The 17957-nt window shown below is 48.1% G+C and overlaps 1 protein-coding gene across 1 annotated transcript in view; it reads left to right on the forward strand.

Annotated features, from left to right (window-relative positions):
* The first annotated feature begins 1287 nt into the window (after nt 1–1287).
* CWF19L2 (CWF19 like cell cycle control factor 2) overlaps nt 1288–17957 on the forward strand; it is a 58459-nt gene continuing 41789 nt past the window's right edge. Inside the window, exons 1-9 of the mRNA XM_007666833.3 lie at nt 1288–1319; nt 4217–4327; nt 5499–5615; nt 8437–8550; nt 10449–10568; nt 13133–13223; nt 14609–14724; nt 14982–15679; nt 17288–17384. Of these exons, the coding sequence (XP_007665023.2) occupies nt 1308–1319; nt 4217–4327; nt 5499–5615; nt 8437–8550; nt 10449–10568; nt 13133–13223; nt 14609–14724; nt 14982–15679; nt 17288–17384 (1476 nt within the window). The 5' untranslated portion in view covers nt 1288–1307. The remainder of the gene's footprint in view (nt 1320–4216; nt 4328–5498; nt 5616–8436; nt 8551–10448; nt 10569–13132; nt 13224–14608; nt 14725–14981; nt 15680–17287; nt 17385–17957) is intronic.

Here is a 17957-nt window from a genome sequence, read left to right on the forward strand (position 1 = left end):
GGCTTAGAACAGGGCTTGGCACACAGTAAGTGCATAACAAATACCATGATGATTATGTATTATCATCCTAAGATTTAGAACAGGGCTTGGCACCCAGTAAGCGCATAACAAATACCCTGATGATTATTTACTATTAGTATTTATTATCACCCTAAGGCGTAGAACAGGGCTTGGCACACAGTAAGTGCATAACAAATGCCATGATGATTATTTATTATCATCCTAAGGCTTAGAACAGGGCTTGCCACACAGTAAGCATTTCACAAATACCATGATGATTACTTATTATTATTATTTATTATCATCCTTGGGCTTAGAACAGGGCTTGGCACACAGTAAGCGCTTAATAAATGCCATGATGATTATTACCATCCTAAGGCTTAGAACAGGGCTTGGCACACAGTAAGTGCATAACAAATACCCTGATAATTATTTATTATTATTTATTAACATCCTAAGGTTCAGAACAGGGCTTGGCACACAGTAAGTGCATAACAAATACCCTGATAATTATTTATTATTATTTATTAACATCCTAAGGTTCAGAACAGGGCTTGGCACACAGTAAGTGCATAACAAATACCATGATGGTTATTATTATTTATTATCATCCTAAGGTTCAGAACAGGGCTTGGCACACAGTAAGTGCATAACAAATACCATGATGGTTATTATTATTTATTATCATCCTAAGGTTCAGAACAGGGCTTGGCACACCGTAAGTGCATAACAAACACCATGATGATTATTTATTATTATTATTGTTTATTATCATCCTAAGGTTTAGAACAGGGCTTGGCACACAGTAAGCTTTTAACAGATACCATGATGATTATTTATTATCATCCTAAGGCTTAGAACAGGGCTTAGGACACAACATCAAACATGATGCCCAGGAGCAGGTGCAGCTCCAGGCCCCGCGCAGCCGCCGTGGAGACCGACGGCCCCCCCCCCTTCCAGTGCGCCTGCGCGGGTGGCCCAGCCGGCGCATGCTCAGTAGCTGCGAGGGCCCGGCCGCCCGTTTACGTCAGTCGTCAGGGCGACGGCGGGCGGCTCGCTTTACGGCCCCCCGTTGTCATAGCGACCGGAGCAGCAGCAGCATTAGGAGCTGCAGCAGCAGCAGCATTAGGAGCTGCAGCAGCAGCAGCATTAGGAGCTGCAGCAGCAGCAGCATTAGGAGCTGCAGCAGCAGCAGCAGGAGGAGCTGCAGCAGCAGCAGCAGGAGGAGCTGCAGCAGCAGCAGCAGCAGCAGCAGCAGCAGCAGGAGCAGCAGCAGCAGGAGCAGCAGCAGCAGGAGCAGCAGCAGCATGGAGGCCCAGGTAACTCTTCAGCTGCAGAATCATCATCATCATCTAATAACGCTGGTATCTGTTAAGTGCTGACTATGTGCCAAGCACTGGCCTAAGCGCTGGGGACGATCCAGGGGATGAGATGGTCCCACGTGGGGCCCCCAGGCTTCACCCCCATTTGACAGACGAGGCGACTGAGGCCCAGGGAAGTGACTTGTCCAAAGACACCCAGGAGACAAACGGCAGGATTAGAACTCATACCCTCTGACTCCCCTGCCTGGGCTCTTTCCACTGCGCCACCCTGCTTTTTCTGTAATAATGATTCTTGTTAAGCACTTACTATGTGCCAAGCGCCGTTCTGAGCGCTGGGGGAGATGGAGGGTGATCAGGTGGTCCCACGTGGGGCTCCCAGGCTTCACCCCCATCTGACAGACGAGGCGACTGAGGCCCAGGGCAGTGACTTGCCCAAAGTCACACAGGAGACACGTGGCGGAGCCGGGTTTAGAACTCACGCCCCTGCCTGGTCTCTTTCCACTAACCCATCTCGCTTTTCCTATAATAATGGCTCTTGTTAAGCACCTACCCTGTGCCAAGCACTGCTGGGGGAGATCGACGGTGATCGGGTGGTCCCACGTGGGACTCGCCGTCTTCATCCCCATTTGACAGATGAGGCGACCGAGGCCCGGAGAAGCGAAGTGACTTGTCCACGGTCACGCCACTGTCAAGTGGCGGAGGCAGGATTAGAACCCATGACCTCTGACTCCCCTGCCCGGCCTCTTTCCGCTAAGCCACGCTGCTTCTCCTATAGTAATGGTATCTGTTACGCGCTCGCTACGTGCCGAGCACCGTTCTAAGCGCTGGGGTCGATTGAGGGTAATCAGGGCGTCCCACGTGGGGCTCTCACTTGTAATCCCCATTTTCCAGGAGAGGTGACTGAGGAAGAGAAGTGAAGTGACTTGTCCACGGTCACCCAGCAGACGAGTGGCAGGGCCGGGATTCGAACCCACGACCTCTGATTCCCAAGCCCGGGCTCTTTCCGCCGAGTTGTCGCCCGTCCCGCCGTCGACCCCCGGCCCACGTCCTGCCTCCTCGCCTCCGCCAGACTCCCTCTCTTCCCCTCTTCCGAGCCCCACTGAGAGCTCACCTCCTCCAGGAGGCCTTCCCGGATCGAGCCCTCCCTTTCCTATTTGCACGTATTTATTCCATTTCTTAATGATGTGTACATATAAATATCTATAATTCTATTTATTGATATCGACGCTCTTGATGCCTACTTGTTGCCTGCCTCCCCCCTTCTAGACTGTGAGCCCGTTGTCGGGCAGGGATCGTCTCCATCTGTTGCCGAATTGTACTTTCCAAGCGCTTAGCACAGTGCCCTGCACGCAGCGGGCGCTCAATAAATGAGTCGGAGGTCACGGGTTCTAATGCCGGCGCTGCCACTTGTCAGCTGTGTGACCTTGGGCAAGTCACTTCACTTCTCTGGGCCTCGGTTCCCTCGTCTGTAAAATGGGGATGAAGACCGTGAGCCCCACGTGGGACAACCTCGTTCCCTTGTCTCTCCCCCAGCGCTCAGGACAGCGTTGGGCACGTAGTAAGCGCTCGACGGATACTAACGTTATTATTATTAATAAATACGATTGAGTGAATGAATATTCGGGTCCGGGACTCTGTTCATTTATATGAAGGGGAAGGGGAGCGTGACTGATACCTGATGCCTGACTGATTCGCTCCCAGACCCTAGGTGCGGTCAGTCGCCGCTATTTACTGAGCGCTTACTGGGTGCAGAGCGCTGCGCACAGCGCTTGGGAGGGCGCGTTACAACAGAGTTGGTGGACGTGTTCTGTGCCCTCAAAGAGCTTCTGGTGTAGTAGGACATTAAGAGACATTTCGGAGACGTACTTAATAATAATATTGGGATTTGTTAAGCGCTTCCTATGTGCAGAGCCCTGTTCTAAGCGCTGGGGGAGATACGGGGTCATCGGGTCGTCCCACGGGAGGCTCCCTGTCTTCATCCCCATTTGACGGATGAGGGAACTGAGGCGGGAAGAGACTTGCCCAAGGTCACAGAGCTGAGAAGCGGCAGAGGCGGGGATCAAGGAAGGCCTCTTGGAGGTGTCCTCGATGAGGCTTTGAAGTGGGGGAGACGGTCTGGCGGATATGAGGAGGGAGGGCGTTTCAGGCCGGAGGCGGGGCGCGGGCGAGAGGTCGGCGCTGAGGTAGATGATGATAATATTAATAATATTGGTATTTGTTAAGCGCCTACTATGTGCCGAGCACCGTTCTAAGCGCTGGGGGAGGTAGAAGGTAATCGGGTCGTCCCACGTAGGGCTCCCACTCTTCATCCCCATTTTACAGACGAGGTAACTGAGGCCCAGAGAGGTGAAGTGACTTGCCCAAGGTCACACAGCTGACAAGCAGCAGAGCCGGGATCGGAACCCACCACCTCTGACTCCCAAGCCCGGGCAGTTTCCACTGAGCCGCGCCGCTTCTCTAGACGAGACAGACGTGGGAGAGTACGCGCCCCCTCACCTAGTGGAGTTTCAAAATCTAGTCCTTTTCTGACCGAAGCGGTGCTTGGCACAGTGTTCCGCACACAGTACGGGCGTAATAAACAGGATTAGTGCAGAGAAGCGCCCACTCGGGACCGTCTCTTCCGAGCCGCGTTGTCAGCCGTCGCCGCGGTTTGGGCTGCCGGAGAGTGGCGAGCTTCCCGGGTTGCGTTTATTTGGGAAAGGGGACGGGACCGGTTTTCAAAACGACGGATTGGAAACTGGCCAGACTTGAGCGTGGCCTCACGTGCCCAGGTCCTCCGGCTTGAGGCCTTGATTTGTCCATTCCAAGCGCTTAGTACAGTGCTCTGCACATAGTAAGCGCTCAATAAATACTATTGAGTGAATGAATGACTTTCTCCCACTCCTTCGTTTTAGGCTAAAGCCGATGACGAGAAAGGAGAGAGACGCCGGGAGCTGAAGCGACTGAGAGGGGAAGACGCCCCGATGCCGGCCGATGCGAACGAGCGAGTAGAACAACTGTCACAGGTGATGAATCTCACCAGATTTACGGGTTCCAGTCATACGTTTCTAATTTCGCATTTTCGGCTTCTCCCGAGGTGGCCGAGCAACACTCTGCGCCGAGTTGCTTGATTCGTTCGCCTGAGAGCTCCTTTTGGGGTCACGGAGAACTTGGGAGCCGTACCTTCCCTGCTAGCACGGCGTATATCTGCCAAAAGAAATCGTTCGATCAGTCGGTGGTATTTAATTGCGCGCTTGTTAATAATGATGATGTTGGTATTTGTTAAGCGCCTGCTAGGTGCCGAGCACTGTTCTAAGCGCTGGGGTAGACACGGGGGAATCAGGTTGCCCCGACGTGGGGCTCACGGTCTTAATCCCCATTTTACAGATGAGGGAACCGAGGCACCGAGCAGTTAAGTGACCTGCCCAAGGTCACACAGCTGACACGTGGCCGAGCCGGGATTCGAACCCATGACCTCTGACTCCAAAGCCCGTGCTCTTTCCAGGTGCAGAGCGCTGTACGAAGCACTTCGGAGGGTACGCGGGGCGAAGCGGCTCGGCCTAATGGACAGAGCACGGGCCGGGGAGTTAGAGGACCTCAGTTCTCATCCCGACTCTTCCACTCGTCTGCTGTGTGACCTTGGGCAAGTCACTTCGCAACTCTGTGCCTCAGTTCCCTCATCTGCAAAATGGGGATGAAGACTGTGAGCCTCACGTGGGACCACCTCATTACCCTGTATCTATCCCAGCGCTTAGAACAGTGCTCTGCACAGAGTAAGCGCTTAACAAACACCGTTATCAGTATTATTACGTGGGAAAGGGACTGTGTCCAACCCGATTTGCCTGTATCCAGCCCAGGAATATTCAGGGTCTTGTTTATTATTATTTATCCTTGTTAATAGTAGCAGTAAGCACTTATTAGATTTCAAGCGTTCTGATCGATAGATGCATGATAATTAGATCAGACAAGTGAAAAGGAGGATAGCACAGTTAAGTGAATAATAATAATAATAATGTTAGTATTTGTTAAGATAACGGAAGGTGACCAGCTTGATCTTCAGTCTAGCCGTGGAACTTTTTTGTTGTGACTGCTTGATGGTCCTTGCAATGTAGATATGTGACATATTTACTCCTTTTCTGTCTTCTGGGGGAAAAAAAGAGACTAATTTCAGTTTTTTCCCCGATCGAATAATTAAAGGAACATTCTCTGAAGAAAAAAAAGAAAAAGGATAAGCATTCAAAAAAAGTTAAGAAAGAGAAGAAGAAGAAAAAGAAACAGAAGTCCGAAAAAAACGATTCTACGGAGAGCTCGTCGGTAAGTACGCCGATCGATCGAACTCGTGATTTCTGAAAAAGTTAAACAGTGGAAGAGCAGTCAGTTATGATGGCCTTCGGTTTAATTATACTGGAGCAAGTGTTTTTATTATCTGAAATGTGGGGAAGAGATTTATTTACTGAAAAGGAGATTATGGATTTGGAACTCAGGGATTGTCTCCATCTGTTGCCGATTTGTCCATTCCAAGCGCTTAGTACAGTGCTCTGCACATAGTAAGCGCTCAATAAATGCTATTGAATGAATGAATGTACTAAGCGCTTGATCGTACATATATATATATATATATGTGGTTTCAAGGGTTCCCATTCTATCCCTAATGTATGTTTGGCCACTTACGTTTTCTGTTTCTTTTGTTAATGAGGCGTCCATCCCCTTGATTCTATTTATAGTGATTACTTTGTCTTGTTTCTGTCCGTCCGTCTCCCCCGATTAGACTGTGAACCCGTCAATGGGCGGGGACTGTCTCTATCTGTTGCCGAATTGTACATCCCAAGCGCTTAGTACAGTGCCCTGCACAGAGTAGGCGCTCAATAAATGCTATTGAATGAATGAATGAACTGTGGGCATTAGTTTAGAAAGAAAATCGCTTTCCCATTTCACTTCTCCTTACTAGATGAATTCAGGGCCCTTCTAAATCTGCACCAGTACGCACTCACGAAATGTTTCATCTCGAAAGGTCCGAAGACCTCATTCGTGGTTCTAGATATTTGAATTAGATCTGGATCTCATGCCTCTGTCTCCAAGAGAACAAATGGTTACCTTTTAATGGGTGCGAATTCAGCCTTCCCCGGGAAAAGACTATAGTCCCGCCAGAGGGCCACTTTTTCCCGGGCAGTTGAGCAAGAAGGGCGTGGAAGACCTCGGCTGAAAATAGCGCCCTGTCCCGGCCCTGAATTGGCCACAGCACGCGGGGAAGCCTCCCGGCAGGATTTCTTCATCAGCGGGGGACTGATCGGAAGTGTTTAAAGGTTAGCGCGGGCTCGTTGGCCGCTTTCAATAGTTACAGATGAGTTTCTTGTACGGCGCTAATCGACCGATGGAGTGATTCGGATAGAGGAGCGCACTGCCGAGACTGCCTAGGCGGGTTTTAGAGGGCAGAGTCCCGCCGACCCTCTCTGTCTCGTGGTGTTGGAAGGATTTTCCCCCAACCCCTAGTTTCCGCTCGAACCCAGGTGGACACGGCGAGATTTTGTGTTCGTCCGCCCTTTCAAGGTACTGTGGTGCCCACGCTGCGGAGACCGCAACCCCCCCCCCCCCCCAGGAGTCTGGGGCTGGGAGGGTGAAGCCGCGGGGGAAGCAGCGTGGCTCAGTGGAAAGAGCCCGGGCTTCGGAGTCAGAGGTCGTGGGTTCGACTCCCGGCTCTGCCCCTTGTCAGCTGTGGGACGGTGGGCAGGTCACTTCGCTTCTCTGTGCCTCAGTGACCTCATCTGTAAAATGGGGATGAAGACCGTGAGCCCCGTGTGGGACAACCCGATGACCCTGTATCTCCCCCAGCGCTTAGAACGGTGCTCTGCACATAGTAAGCGCTTAACAGATGCCAACATTATTATTATTTTCCGGGCAAGAAGCAGAGGTGGCCTAACTGGCCCAAACGGCCGTGACGATAATGGTACTGGTTAAACGCTGACCGTGGGCTGAGCGCTCTACCGAGTGTAGGAGAAACAGCGTGGTGCAGTTCACAGGGCGCGGGCCTGCGAGTCAGAGGGTCGTGGATTCTAATCCCATCTCTGCGACTCGTCCGCTGTGTGACCTTCAGCAAGTCACCGCACTACTCTGGGCCTCAGTTACAAAAACAACCGGTGTCAGCTCGGGTGCTCCCGCCAACTGGTTCAAGTTCCATCTCGAGGACGTCTCTGAAGACGGGATTCCGCTAAGGCCGAGTCCCCCGGCTTTGGAATTCCCTTCTCCCGCCGGCCTGGTCGGTCGAGATCTATTTCCCTTAGGACCCTTGTTCGAGAACCTTCTCTTAAACTTAATACCGAACAGGTATTTTAATATACCTTCATTTAATTTAAAAATGATTTTTACGTGACAGGATGGGGTAAGCTGTTGTTTCGTCCAGAGGTCAAGTGGAGGAAGGCCCAGTTTATTAAAATCAATCGAATTCACTGAGCACTGTGTACAGAGCACTCTACTAAGTTCTTGGGAGCGGACGGTATAAAGGAGTTCGTAGACGTGTTCCCCGCCCCCAACGGGTTCACAGTCTGAAGGACTTTAAAAACACCGCAAATGGTAATGACTGTCGTACCCCAGCCCGTGTAGCGATCAAGCTGGAGTGTAGGCTGCTACTCGGACACCGAAAGAAACGCAGCTCTCCGTGAAAGAGCGATTCTCTGCCGGATTTGCGTGATCGCCGTTCGTTGCTCTCTTCAGTTGGACGGCTGACTGAGAAATGACTACAGGGTCATTCTAGTAATGATCCCAGATTAGCCCCAGAGAAGATCGGGAAATGGTTCGGCCACTGCCGCACCTCAGCAGTTTGTACTGCCTGCAGTATATCCCTTGGATATGACCGTATTTATTTGGAGAAGCAGCGTGGTTCAGTGGAAAGAGCCAGGGCTTTGGAGTCAGAGGTCGGGGGTTCGAATCCCAGCTCTGCCACTTGTCAGCTGTGGGACCGTGGGCAAGTCGCTTCACTTCTCTGGGCCTCAGTTACCTCATCTGTAAAATGGGGATGAAGACCGTGAGCCCCACGTGGGACAACCCGATTCCCCTGTGTCTCCCCCAGTGCTTAGACCAGTGCTCTGCACATAGTAAACGCTAAACAGATACCAACATTATTAACGTTATTATTTTTTAGGATTCTGAAGAGGAATGGGTGGAATCGACGCCTCGGCAGGTAGCGGGCCCTGAAAAAGCGTGGAAAGTGAAGAAGGAAAAGTCAGAAACGACGGACGAATGTGGAGTTGTTGAGGTGAGGAGCCGGTGGGAGATGGGGGGGGGGGGGGGGGGCGAATCTAGCCGGAAAGGGGCCGAAGAGGCCCGTCCACTCGCTTTTGAGTAGCGGGGTGGGGATGTGCCCGGAACCGGGCGAAAGCCCAGCGAGCACATCTACAACTCTGTTATAGTGTACTTTTCCAAGCGCTTATTCGTTCCTTCGTATTTATTGAACGCTCACTGTGTGCGGAGCACTGTACCAAGCCCTTGCAAAGTACAATTCGACCACAGATAGAGACAATCCCTGCCCAACGACGGGCTCACCGTCTAGAAGGGGGACAACAAAACGAGACAAAACAAGTAGACGGGCGTCAATGGCATCAATATAAATAAATAGAATTATAGATATGTGCACATCATTAATAAAATAAATAGAATAATAAATATGTACAAATATTCGCAAGTGCTGTGGGGACGGGGGTGGAGCGGAGGGAGGGAGTAGGGGCGTTGGGGAGGGGTAAGCGTTCAATAAATACGATTCATTGATGACGGTGATAGTTGTGGTATTTGTTAAGCGTTTGCCGTGTGCCACGCCCTGGGCTAAGCGCTGGGGTGGATGTAAGCAAGTTGGGCACAGTCCCTGTCCCACACAGGGCTCAAGGTCTCCTTCTCCATTTTACAGATGAGGTAACTGAGGCCCAGAGAAGTGAAGTGACTTGGCCGGGGTCACACAGCAGAGAGAGGGCAGAGCTGGGATTAGCACCCAGATCCTTCTGACCCCCAGGCCTGTGCCCCGTCCACTAGGTCATGCTGCTTTGATGCTGAAACGACGTGGCCTCGTGGACAGAGTACAGGGCTTGGGCAAGTCACTTCCACTTCTCTGTGCCTCAGTTTCCTCAGCTGCAAAGTGGGGAGTCAAAGCCTGTGCTCCCTCCTGTGCTTAAACTGGGAGCCCCTGATTATCTTGTATCTACCCCAGCCCTGGGTAGAGTGCTTGGCACATAGTAAGCACTTAACCGCAGAGAAGCAACGTGGCTCAGTGGGAAGAGCCCGGGCTTGGGAGTCAGAGGTCATGGGTTCGAATCCCCGCTCTGCCCCTTGTCAGCTGTGTGACTGTGGGCGAGTCACTTCACTTCTCTGTGCCTCAGTGACCTCATCTGTAAAATGGGGATGAAGATCGTGAGCCTCCCGTGGGCCAACCTGATGACCCTGTATCTCCCCCAGTGCTTAGAACAGTGCTCTGCACATAGTAAGCGCTTAACAAATACCAACATCATTATTATGATGATGATGATGTTTTCATTTTCCTCTCTCCGTTGTTTATATTCATCACCTTCATTTTCCTTGCTTGAAGTCTCCTCGTCTTTTGATTTGGGGTCGTTTGGAGGGTTGATTAATTGATTACGAACTTCCTTTTAGGAAGAAGATCGGGGTTTTCTTTTACTCAACTTGTACCTTTACTTGAAAGCCGTCCCCTGTATAGGGTGAAGGACACGGGAATGTTTTCGATCCGTGGTCTCAACAGTGTTTGTCAGAGAATATCCTCGTGAACTTCCTCACAGGGTGAAGGAAAGAGCTATTTGCAGACCCGAGACTGAGCTTTTTACCCCCGACTTTTTAGGGAGAGTTTTGCTGGCCTACGTTTAGACTCTTGGGCGTAGCTTCTACGTTTTGCGTAAATTGGTGATGTCTCATCCGGGTCCTCAGTTCCCATTTACTGTGTAAAACTGGACTTTGCACTGTTCTTTCTCAAAATACATTCCCAGTGAACTGTGAGGGATACCCGTGGTGATTTTTTCCAGTCACATTATTATGTGTAAAAATTAATTCCCTAATTTTTGAATTCACAGAGCAATATAAGATGTGTTAATCAAATAGCGACTGTGGTCCGATGTTGTTTTTCCCCTCTGCAAATCCAATTGCTTTTCTTCACAGAGAGACGAATGGATGACCTTAGATTTTATGTCTATGAAAACTGTGTCGGCAGCCGCACTCAAAGCCGAAAAACAGGCAGAGAAGAAAATGGAGCAAGAGAAAGCAAAAGCGATTGAACAGGTAAAGGAAATTTTTGACCGTGACCTTGGTGACTTTTCCCCCTTGAGTTCAGAGAGCATGTTTCAAAAAACGCCTAGGTTTTCCAATATTAAATATAAACGGTGGGACAAATGTCTTTCCATACCTCAGAAATTGTCTGAATATGGGAACTGTTATTTGGATATATGAAAGAAGTTGCACTTGAGACAGGGACTGTGTCTAAGCTGCCTATAGTCTATCCAACCCCGTGGTTAGTACAGTGCTTAGCACATAGTGGGTGTTTCAATACCGCACTTATTGTGAATGAAAGAAGGGTGAAAGTTCAAGTAGGTGAATTATTTTTCCTGTATAGAATATGCTCCTTAAATAGATCGTAGCCTAAAGAACATCCCCTCCATTACGGGCTGGGAACGTGTGTACCCACTCTTTTGTATCATACTTTCCCAAGCTCTTAGTTTAGTGCTCCGCACTCGATAAGCACTCAATAAATCCGGTCGATTGATTGTTTGAAGGCTGTGCCCCCTATATAATTTTGAGGGTCAAGGATTTTGGAAAACTACTTCCAAGACTGCATTTATCTACACGTCAATATAGAGCTATACCTGCGTCTACCTATTTGGGCCTCTGCATTGTTGTCTTTTAATTTACCTGTGAGAATAGCTTTGGAGACTCCTAGCTTGCTATTCAGTTCACTGACCTGCCAGAACTCTTGCAGCCAGCCCGCCAAATTGGTGTCACACTTGGGCTTCTCATCTCTCTGCCAGTCTTTATCCATCGGACGTATTTCCGTCACTTGCTAGTCACCGTGATTGCCTCCCAAGCTTTCCCGGTACCCTGTTCCTTTCTAATAATAGCAAACTCCGGTTCAAAACGGGCTGTCTTCCCTCCTGGTGTCTTTCTATTTTGTTTTTTCTGGCCCTCATTCACCCATCTTTCCTTAATTCATTTCCCATCACCCAACCCCCTTTTCTTCGTCCCTCATTCACCTCCCCATTTCTTTTTAAATCCGCCGAATAAAACAAAATCTAGCCTCCCTTTTCAGGAGATATTCCTGGAGCAAAAAAAAATAAATAAAAATGCTTTTGTGCTTGGCAAGTAGTAAGCGCTTAACAAATACCGTAATTATTGTTATTGCCTAGTTAAATGTTACTCATCCGGGGTTTGGAGATGTCTGACTATGTTCAAGGCAGGGCGATAAATTCAAAAAGTTCTGCTCTGTTAACAAAGTAAGCTCATCGTGGTCAGGGAACAAATCTACCGACACTTGTATCGTACTCTCCCACCAGCATAATACAGTGCTGTGCACACGGTCAGCTCTCAGTCGATACCGTTGATGGTGAAGACGATGATTAACAAAAACGTGCCTAAGGTGTTTTTGAGAAGTCAAGATCTCTTCTGCCGCTTCTTCTGAGGAACAGTTGAATAGACAAAGAGAAAATAGGCTCGGGGGAACTTTGAGGAAGAGTAACGGGGGAGCCAGGAAGAGCTCAGATGCATCGGATCCCCAGTACGGAGTCTGTCCTGCTATTCTTCCTCCTCTGTGGATTTTCTCTCCTTCCCTTTTCCCTCCTTAAAGAACCCGTTCTGTCTCCTAAGGGAATCCTGAGACTAATACTTCATAATTGATGTAGCAAAATACCAAAGAAGGGACGTAGACACCCCCGAAAAATCCTTGGGAGAGCACAGTAGAAACAAAGAACATCTTCTTTGCCATCAAGGAGCTTACAGTCTAATAGGGGAGGCAGAGAGACAAACGTTATTTGCACAAACCGGGACCCAGAGGAAGAATAAAAATAAAGTGAAAATGATCTGATCCCCGATGCACCATTTGCCTGCTCTGTGACCTTAGGCGAGTCACTTCTCGGTTTCCTCCTCTGCAGAACGGGGATTCAGTCCCTGTTCTCTGTCCTCAGACTGTGAGCCCCACGTGGGACAGGGACTGCGTCCAACTTGATTGCCGTATATCTCTTCCAGCGCTCACAGCAGTGCTTGGCACGTAGTAAGCACTTAATTCCTCAAAGCCGGCTAAGCTTCCCGAATTCTCGGGCTCAAGAACCTGCCCGGAGGCATAGCTTGCACAGTTCCCCTCAAGCTCCGTTAGGATGTTGGGATAAAATAACTGAATATTTCAGTGTATAACTGGACCAGATCCTGTTTGGGTTTTTTTAACATGCTGTAGTTAAGGGGAAACATCTAAAGTGACAGAAAAATATCACCTAATTTTGCAGTAATTCTCTATGGAGTGCAAGTGATATATTGCTTTGTGTTTCCAAAAATGGAAACAGCCCAACAAAATGTTGAAAAAAATATTTACTTTATTGTGCTTACCTTAGGAATGACACATCCAAATGTTTTATGTATAGTTATCCAAGAATCTAGTTGATATTGTAAATCGAGGTTATAGGTTGAAGGAAGATAATCATGGGCATTCCTGGAAAATTGTCAACCTCTCGGTTATCGACTTTCTCTCTGGTGTAAATCTAAGTTTGGGGTAAACATACCACGGGATTAGGGCAGTGCTGCAGTGCGTTTTTGTTTTTTTTATGCTTCGGAGTTCTACGCATTGAAAATGTCGCTGGTTTCAGTCTAGGCTTTTGGAAAGGGAGCTGAATCCCTACTGGAAAGATGGTGGAACTGGCCTACCCCCAGAAGAACACGTGTCATCGGTGGCTAAAGGTAAGAGCAAGTTCCTTATGTGACAAACTACATTTGTCGGTAAATATTCAGTCAAATTTATCGAGCGCTTACCGGGTGCAGAATATTGCACTAAGCACTTGGGAGAGAACAAACATTCCCTTTCCCCGTCCTCAACGAGTTTACAGTCCTAAATTATTACCATCTAGACTGGGCAGGGAACACGTCTACTTCCAAACGCTTAATGCAGTGCTCCGCACATAGTAAGTGCTCAATAAATACCATCGATGGATCCGGCAGAATGTATAACGGGTACAAGAACTAAACTGGAATTTGGAAGGTCCCGCTTCCTCACTGAATTTACTGATTGAACAGCGGATGTGATTGTAGTGATCATTATTGCCTCTGATATATAGTGGAATCCTCCGGGATTTGAAAACCAGATCATCCCATTAGCTGCCATTGGAGCTTTGAAGTGTATAACCCAGTTTATTCCATCTATTCCCTTCTTACTAATTTCTGTCATTGCGGGTTATATGTATATTCCTCTATTTTATTACCTGTCTGTCTGTCTCCTCCTTTAGATTCTGAACTCTGGAAGAGGTTCTGTTTAATACTCTCAGATACCTAGTAGAGTCTGCACAACGTGTAGACGTTGCATAAATCCTCAGCGTGACGACGAGAAAGGTGTAGAATGTCGGCAAACCTGATCTGCTCGACCCTTTGGACGGGCAGTTGGGCCTGGAAAGGCCATTGGCTATTTTACCTCTTCTCGGAGTAACTTCTTTTTTTTTTTTGTCTGCTGTGGGACCGTGGGCAAGTCACTTCATTTCTCTGGGCCTCAGTTACCTCATCTGCCCAATGGGGATTGAGACTGATTCCCACATGGGACAGGGACTGTGTTTAGAACAGTGCTTGGCACATAGTAAGCCCTTAACAAGCACAATAATAATAATAATAATAATAACTTTTCAATGTGCCCTTGATTCTGCCTCGATGTGAGTTTTCATTGTGTTTGTGTCATTTCCCTGTGAGAATTTGTTTGATCATTTGATAATGTCTGTCTCCTCTTCTAGACGGTGAGCTCATTGTGGGCGGGGAATGTGTCTGTTGTTGAACTGTACTCTCCCAACCGTTTAGTGCAGTGCTTTGCACTCAGTAAGCGCTCGCTAAATGCGCTTTGATCCCAGGCGGACAATATTACTATTTTAACATGCAATAAAGTTAGAATTGTTATCTTTAACTTCCTTTTGCCTGCAGAAAAAGCATAGTGATATAGTTATGTCACCCTCTATAAATAATTGCAGCTAAAAAACTCAATTACTGAAATTGTTTCACGCCACAGACAGCGTGATTAATACGGCGCTGTATTGTGAAAATGAGATCGAAAAGCATCGACTCAAGTTTATTCTATTTTTATCCTTTAGTGACAGTCATAGAAGATGGTGGATTAAGCTGGCTTCGAAAATCTTATCAAAGAATGAAGGAACAAGCCGAGAAACAAAATCGAAGTTTTGAGGACGTTGTTGCTGAAAGATATGGGGTAAATATCTTAGGGGAGAATGTCATTTTTAGTCAGTTGAGAAATCTAATTATGAAAGGCCTGTGGGTTTTTGGGGGGTTATTTTTCTTTCCATTTGTGAAATAAGTCCTCTAACCTTGAAATTATCCTCTGGTGAAGATTTTTTTTTTCATATTAGCTACATGTCCATAAGGTAATGTGTTTATAAAATAATGAAAGGCCTTCAGATTTGTTGTCTTTTTCTCACCGAGGGAAAATTGCTTGCTTGCTTTTTGTAGTCAATGGCGACATTTCAGTCAAAATTAGAGGAAGCTGAAAAAGCAGCATCAAAAACTCACGCGTCCAGAAGAGAGCGTTGGAGAAAACCAAGAGACGGAGACCCGAGTGGATGGGAAAAGCAAGAAGGAAGCCCAGAAGATCACGGAAGAGGCGATACGAAAAGGAGTAATGCATCTAGGGATTACTCAAGGGATCGTGATAAAAGAATGTATGTTGCCAGAGATCGAGTGGATGACAGAGACCGGTCTAGAGGAGATGAAAGAGATTATAAATCAGAACCTACAGACTCGTCCAGAAAAGAATCCGGTCACCTAAACCAAAGGGACTCGAATTCAAGAAGAGACGAGGTGACTGCTCTCAGAAACTTAAAACCGAAATTCTTAAAACCTTCCGACGATGAGGAATCGGCACTGCGGAGCGGGAGCAGAGGAACCGAACCGCACGGAGCTCGGATTCCGTCGGCTCAGAGCGCCTTGCGCAGCGGTTTTCGAAAACCCACTGAAAAGAGCGAAGAGACGTCTCCGGCGTGGAGCTTAACGGAAGGGAGAAAAGAACGGCATAGTCCAGATCAAAAAGTACTTAGCGGCAGTCGAGGAGAAATTCCAAAGGATGCGAGACAGAAGTCAGAAGGGGAAAATCTGCGAGGCATTCCCGAGAAGAGAGAATCCTCTCTGGACACGAAGCCTTTGTTACCTGGGTATTTTGTGATTTTTGTTTTGTTTTCGCTTTGTGAGATTTAGATGTCCCCCGGGATACGACAGTAGCATTTTCCTCGATTTGCCAGCGATCTGTCGTGGCAGAAGTTTTCCCGTGGATTCAAATTCATTCATTCGTTGATTCGGTTGGATTTATTGAGCGCTTACCGTGCGCAAAGTAGTGTACTGAGCAAATGGGAGAGTACGATATAACAATAAGCAGACACATTCCCTGCCTGCCGCGAACTTACAGTGTAGAGGGAGAGGCAGATATTAATATAAATCGATAAATCCAGAAGCAGCTTCAATATAAGCCTCCCTGCCGATTACTCCCTTCCCTCTGTCCTTTTCCCTCTACTAGTCCAAGGGACTTCCCTGACCCAGCCTACACCACAAGTCCAACCTGTTGCCGATTTGTCCATTCCAAGCGCTTAGTACAGTGCTCTGCACATAGTAAGTGCTCAATAAATACTGTTGAATGAATGAATGTTTTCCTAGAATCCTCCACCTCACTCAGTTTTAAACTTTTTTAAATGTTTGGAAATTTTCTAAACGTAGGGACGTGCTCAAGTCATCAGTCACTAGCCCTTAATATTTCTTCCTCTTATTATTAATACTATTATTATCATGGTACTTGTTAAGCACTTACTTTGTGCCAAACACTGTTCTAAGCGCTGAGGTGGATAATAATAATAATTATGGTACTTGTTAAGTGCTTACTAGATGCCAAGCACTGTTTTAAGCACTGGGGTAGATACAAGTTAATCAGGTCGGACACAGTCTCTGTCCCACACGGGGCTCACACTCTCACCCTCATTTTACAGATGAGGGAACTGAGGCACGGAGAAGTGAAGCGACTTGCCCAGGGTCACACAGCGGACGTGTGGCCGGGCCGGGTTTAGAACCCAGGTCCTTCTGACTCCCAGGCCCGTGCTCTATCCACTAGCCGTGCTGCTTCTCCCGCAGGACGTGCTCGGGGAAATATTTCAGGAGCCCCAGCTGGGACTGGGGGCCAGAACCGAGAGCTCGGCGCTCACCTCTTTTGGCCAAGCAACAGGGAGCAGGTTTGCCTGTGACCCAGCTGGAGAAGTAGCATGGCCCAGTGGGTCATTCCTTGTCGTATTTATTGAGCGCTTACCGTGGACAGAGCACTGTACTAAGCGCTTGGGAGAGTGCAACGATCAACAGACACAGTATTGTATCTATCCCAGTTCTCAGTACGTTGCTTTGCCAAAAAATAAGCCCTTAAGCAATACCTTTATTAGTATCGTTATTTAGTTCGTTTACGGTGTGTTCATTTCATAGAACCCGTGACTACCCACGACTTTAACTGTTCCACTCTTGAAGTTTTTAGTCTGTTTTTATTTTATTTTTTTATCTAGTATTTTTCCACCTGCAGTTGGTTTCAGAGAATAACACTCTGTAGATAGAAACCCACATTTTCCAGAATATTCACGGCTCCAGTCTGGCCTTTAGCCCATGAGTGTTGGGTAATCGAGCTTTTACTTTGTAGTTCAGCACGTCTGCGTTCAGGGTTTGAAATGCAATTTTGTTGGGTTTTTTGCGTTGTTTTTTTTTACGATCCGTAATGTTTCCGTGTTTTCAATCAGAGGCGCTTCAGAGGATGAACCTACTCAGGTACTCACTGAAGATGAGATGAACCGACTTGGGGCTAAAATTGTCAAGGCAGAACTAATGGGAAACATGGTAATTCTGTGCTTTCTTTTGCCCCGTCCTCCTCCTGCTACGGTCTTTTTACGCCCGCCCGCAGAAGAGCTTGGAGTTATTGGTCATTGGATATTTATTGAGTGGCTACCGTGTGCAGAGCACCGCGCTAAGCGATTGGGAGAGTACAGCGCCATAGGGTCGGTAGACACAGGCTCTGCCCACAGCGAGCTTTCGTTGCGGAGAAGCGGCGCGGCTTAGGCCTGGGAGTCCGAAGGACCTGGGTTCTAATCCCGGCTCCGCCACTTATCTGCTGTCTGACCTTGACAGATCATTTCGCCCGCCTCAGTTGCCTCATCTGTAAAATGGGGATTAAGAATGTGGCCCGATGTCGGGCAGGGACTGTGTCCAACCCTGATTAGCTTGTATCCCGCGTTTAGAACATTGCTCGGCACACGGTAAGCGCTTAGCAAGTACCACAATTATTATTTCTTCTAGAAGGGAACGCGGACGATAATATAAATAAATTGTGGCTACAGACAGAAGCGCTGAGGGGCGGTGAATAGCGAGCGCCCAAAGGGTACAGATCCAAATGGATGCGGGACGCGGAGACGG

Source organism: Ornithorhynchus anatinus, chromosome 20 (genome assembly GCF_004115215.2).
Source record: "Ornithorhynchus anatinus isolate Pmale09 chromosome 20, mOrnAna1.pri.v4, whole genome shotgun sequence".
Classification (NCBI taxonomy): Eukaryota; Metazoa; Chordata; class Mammalia; order Monotremata; family Ornithorhynchidae; genus Ornithorhynchus; species Ornithorhynchus anatinus.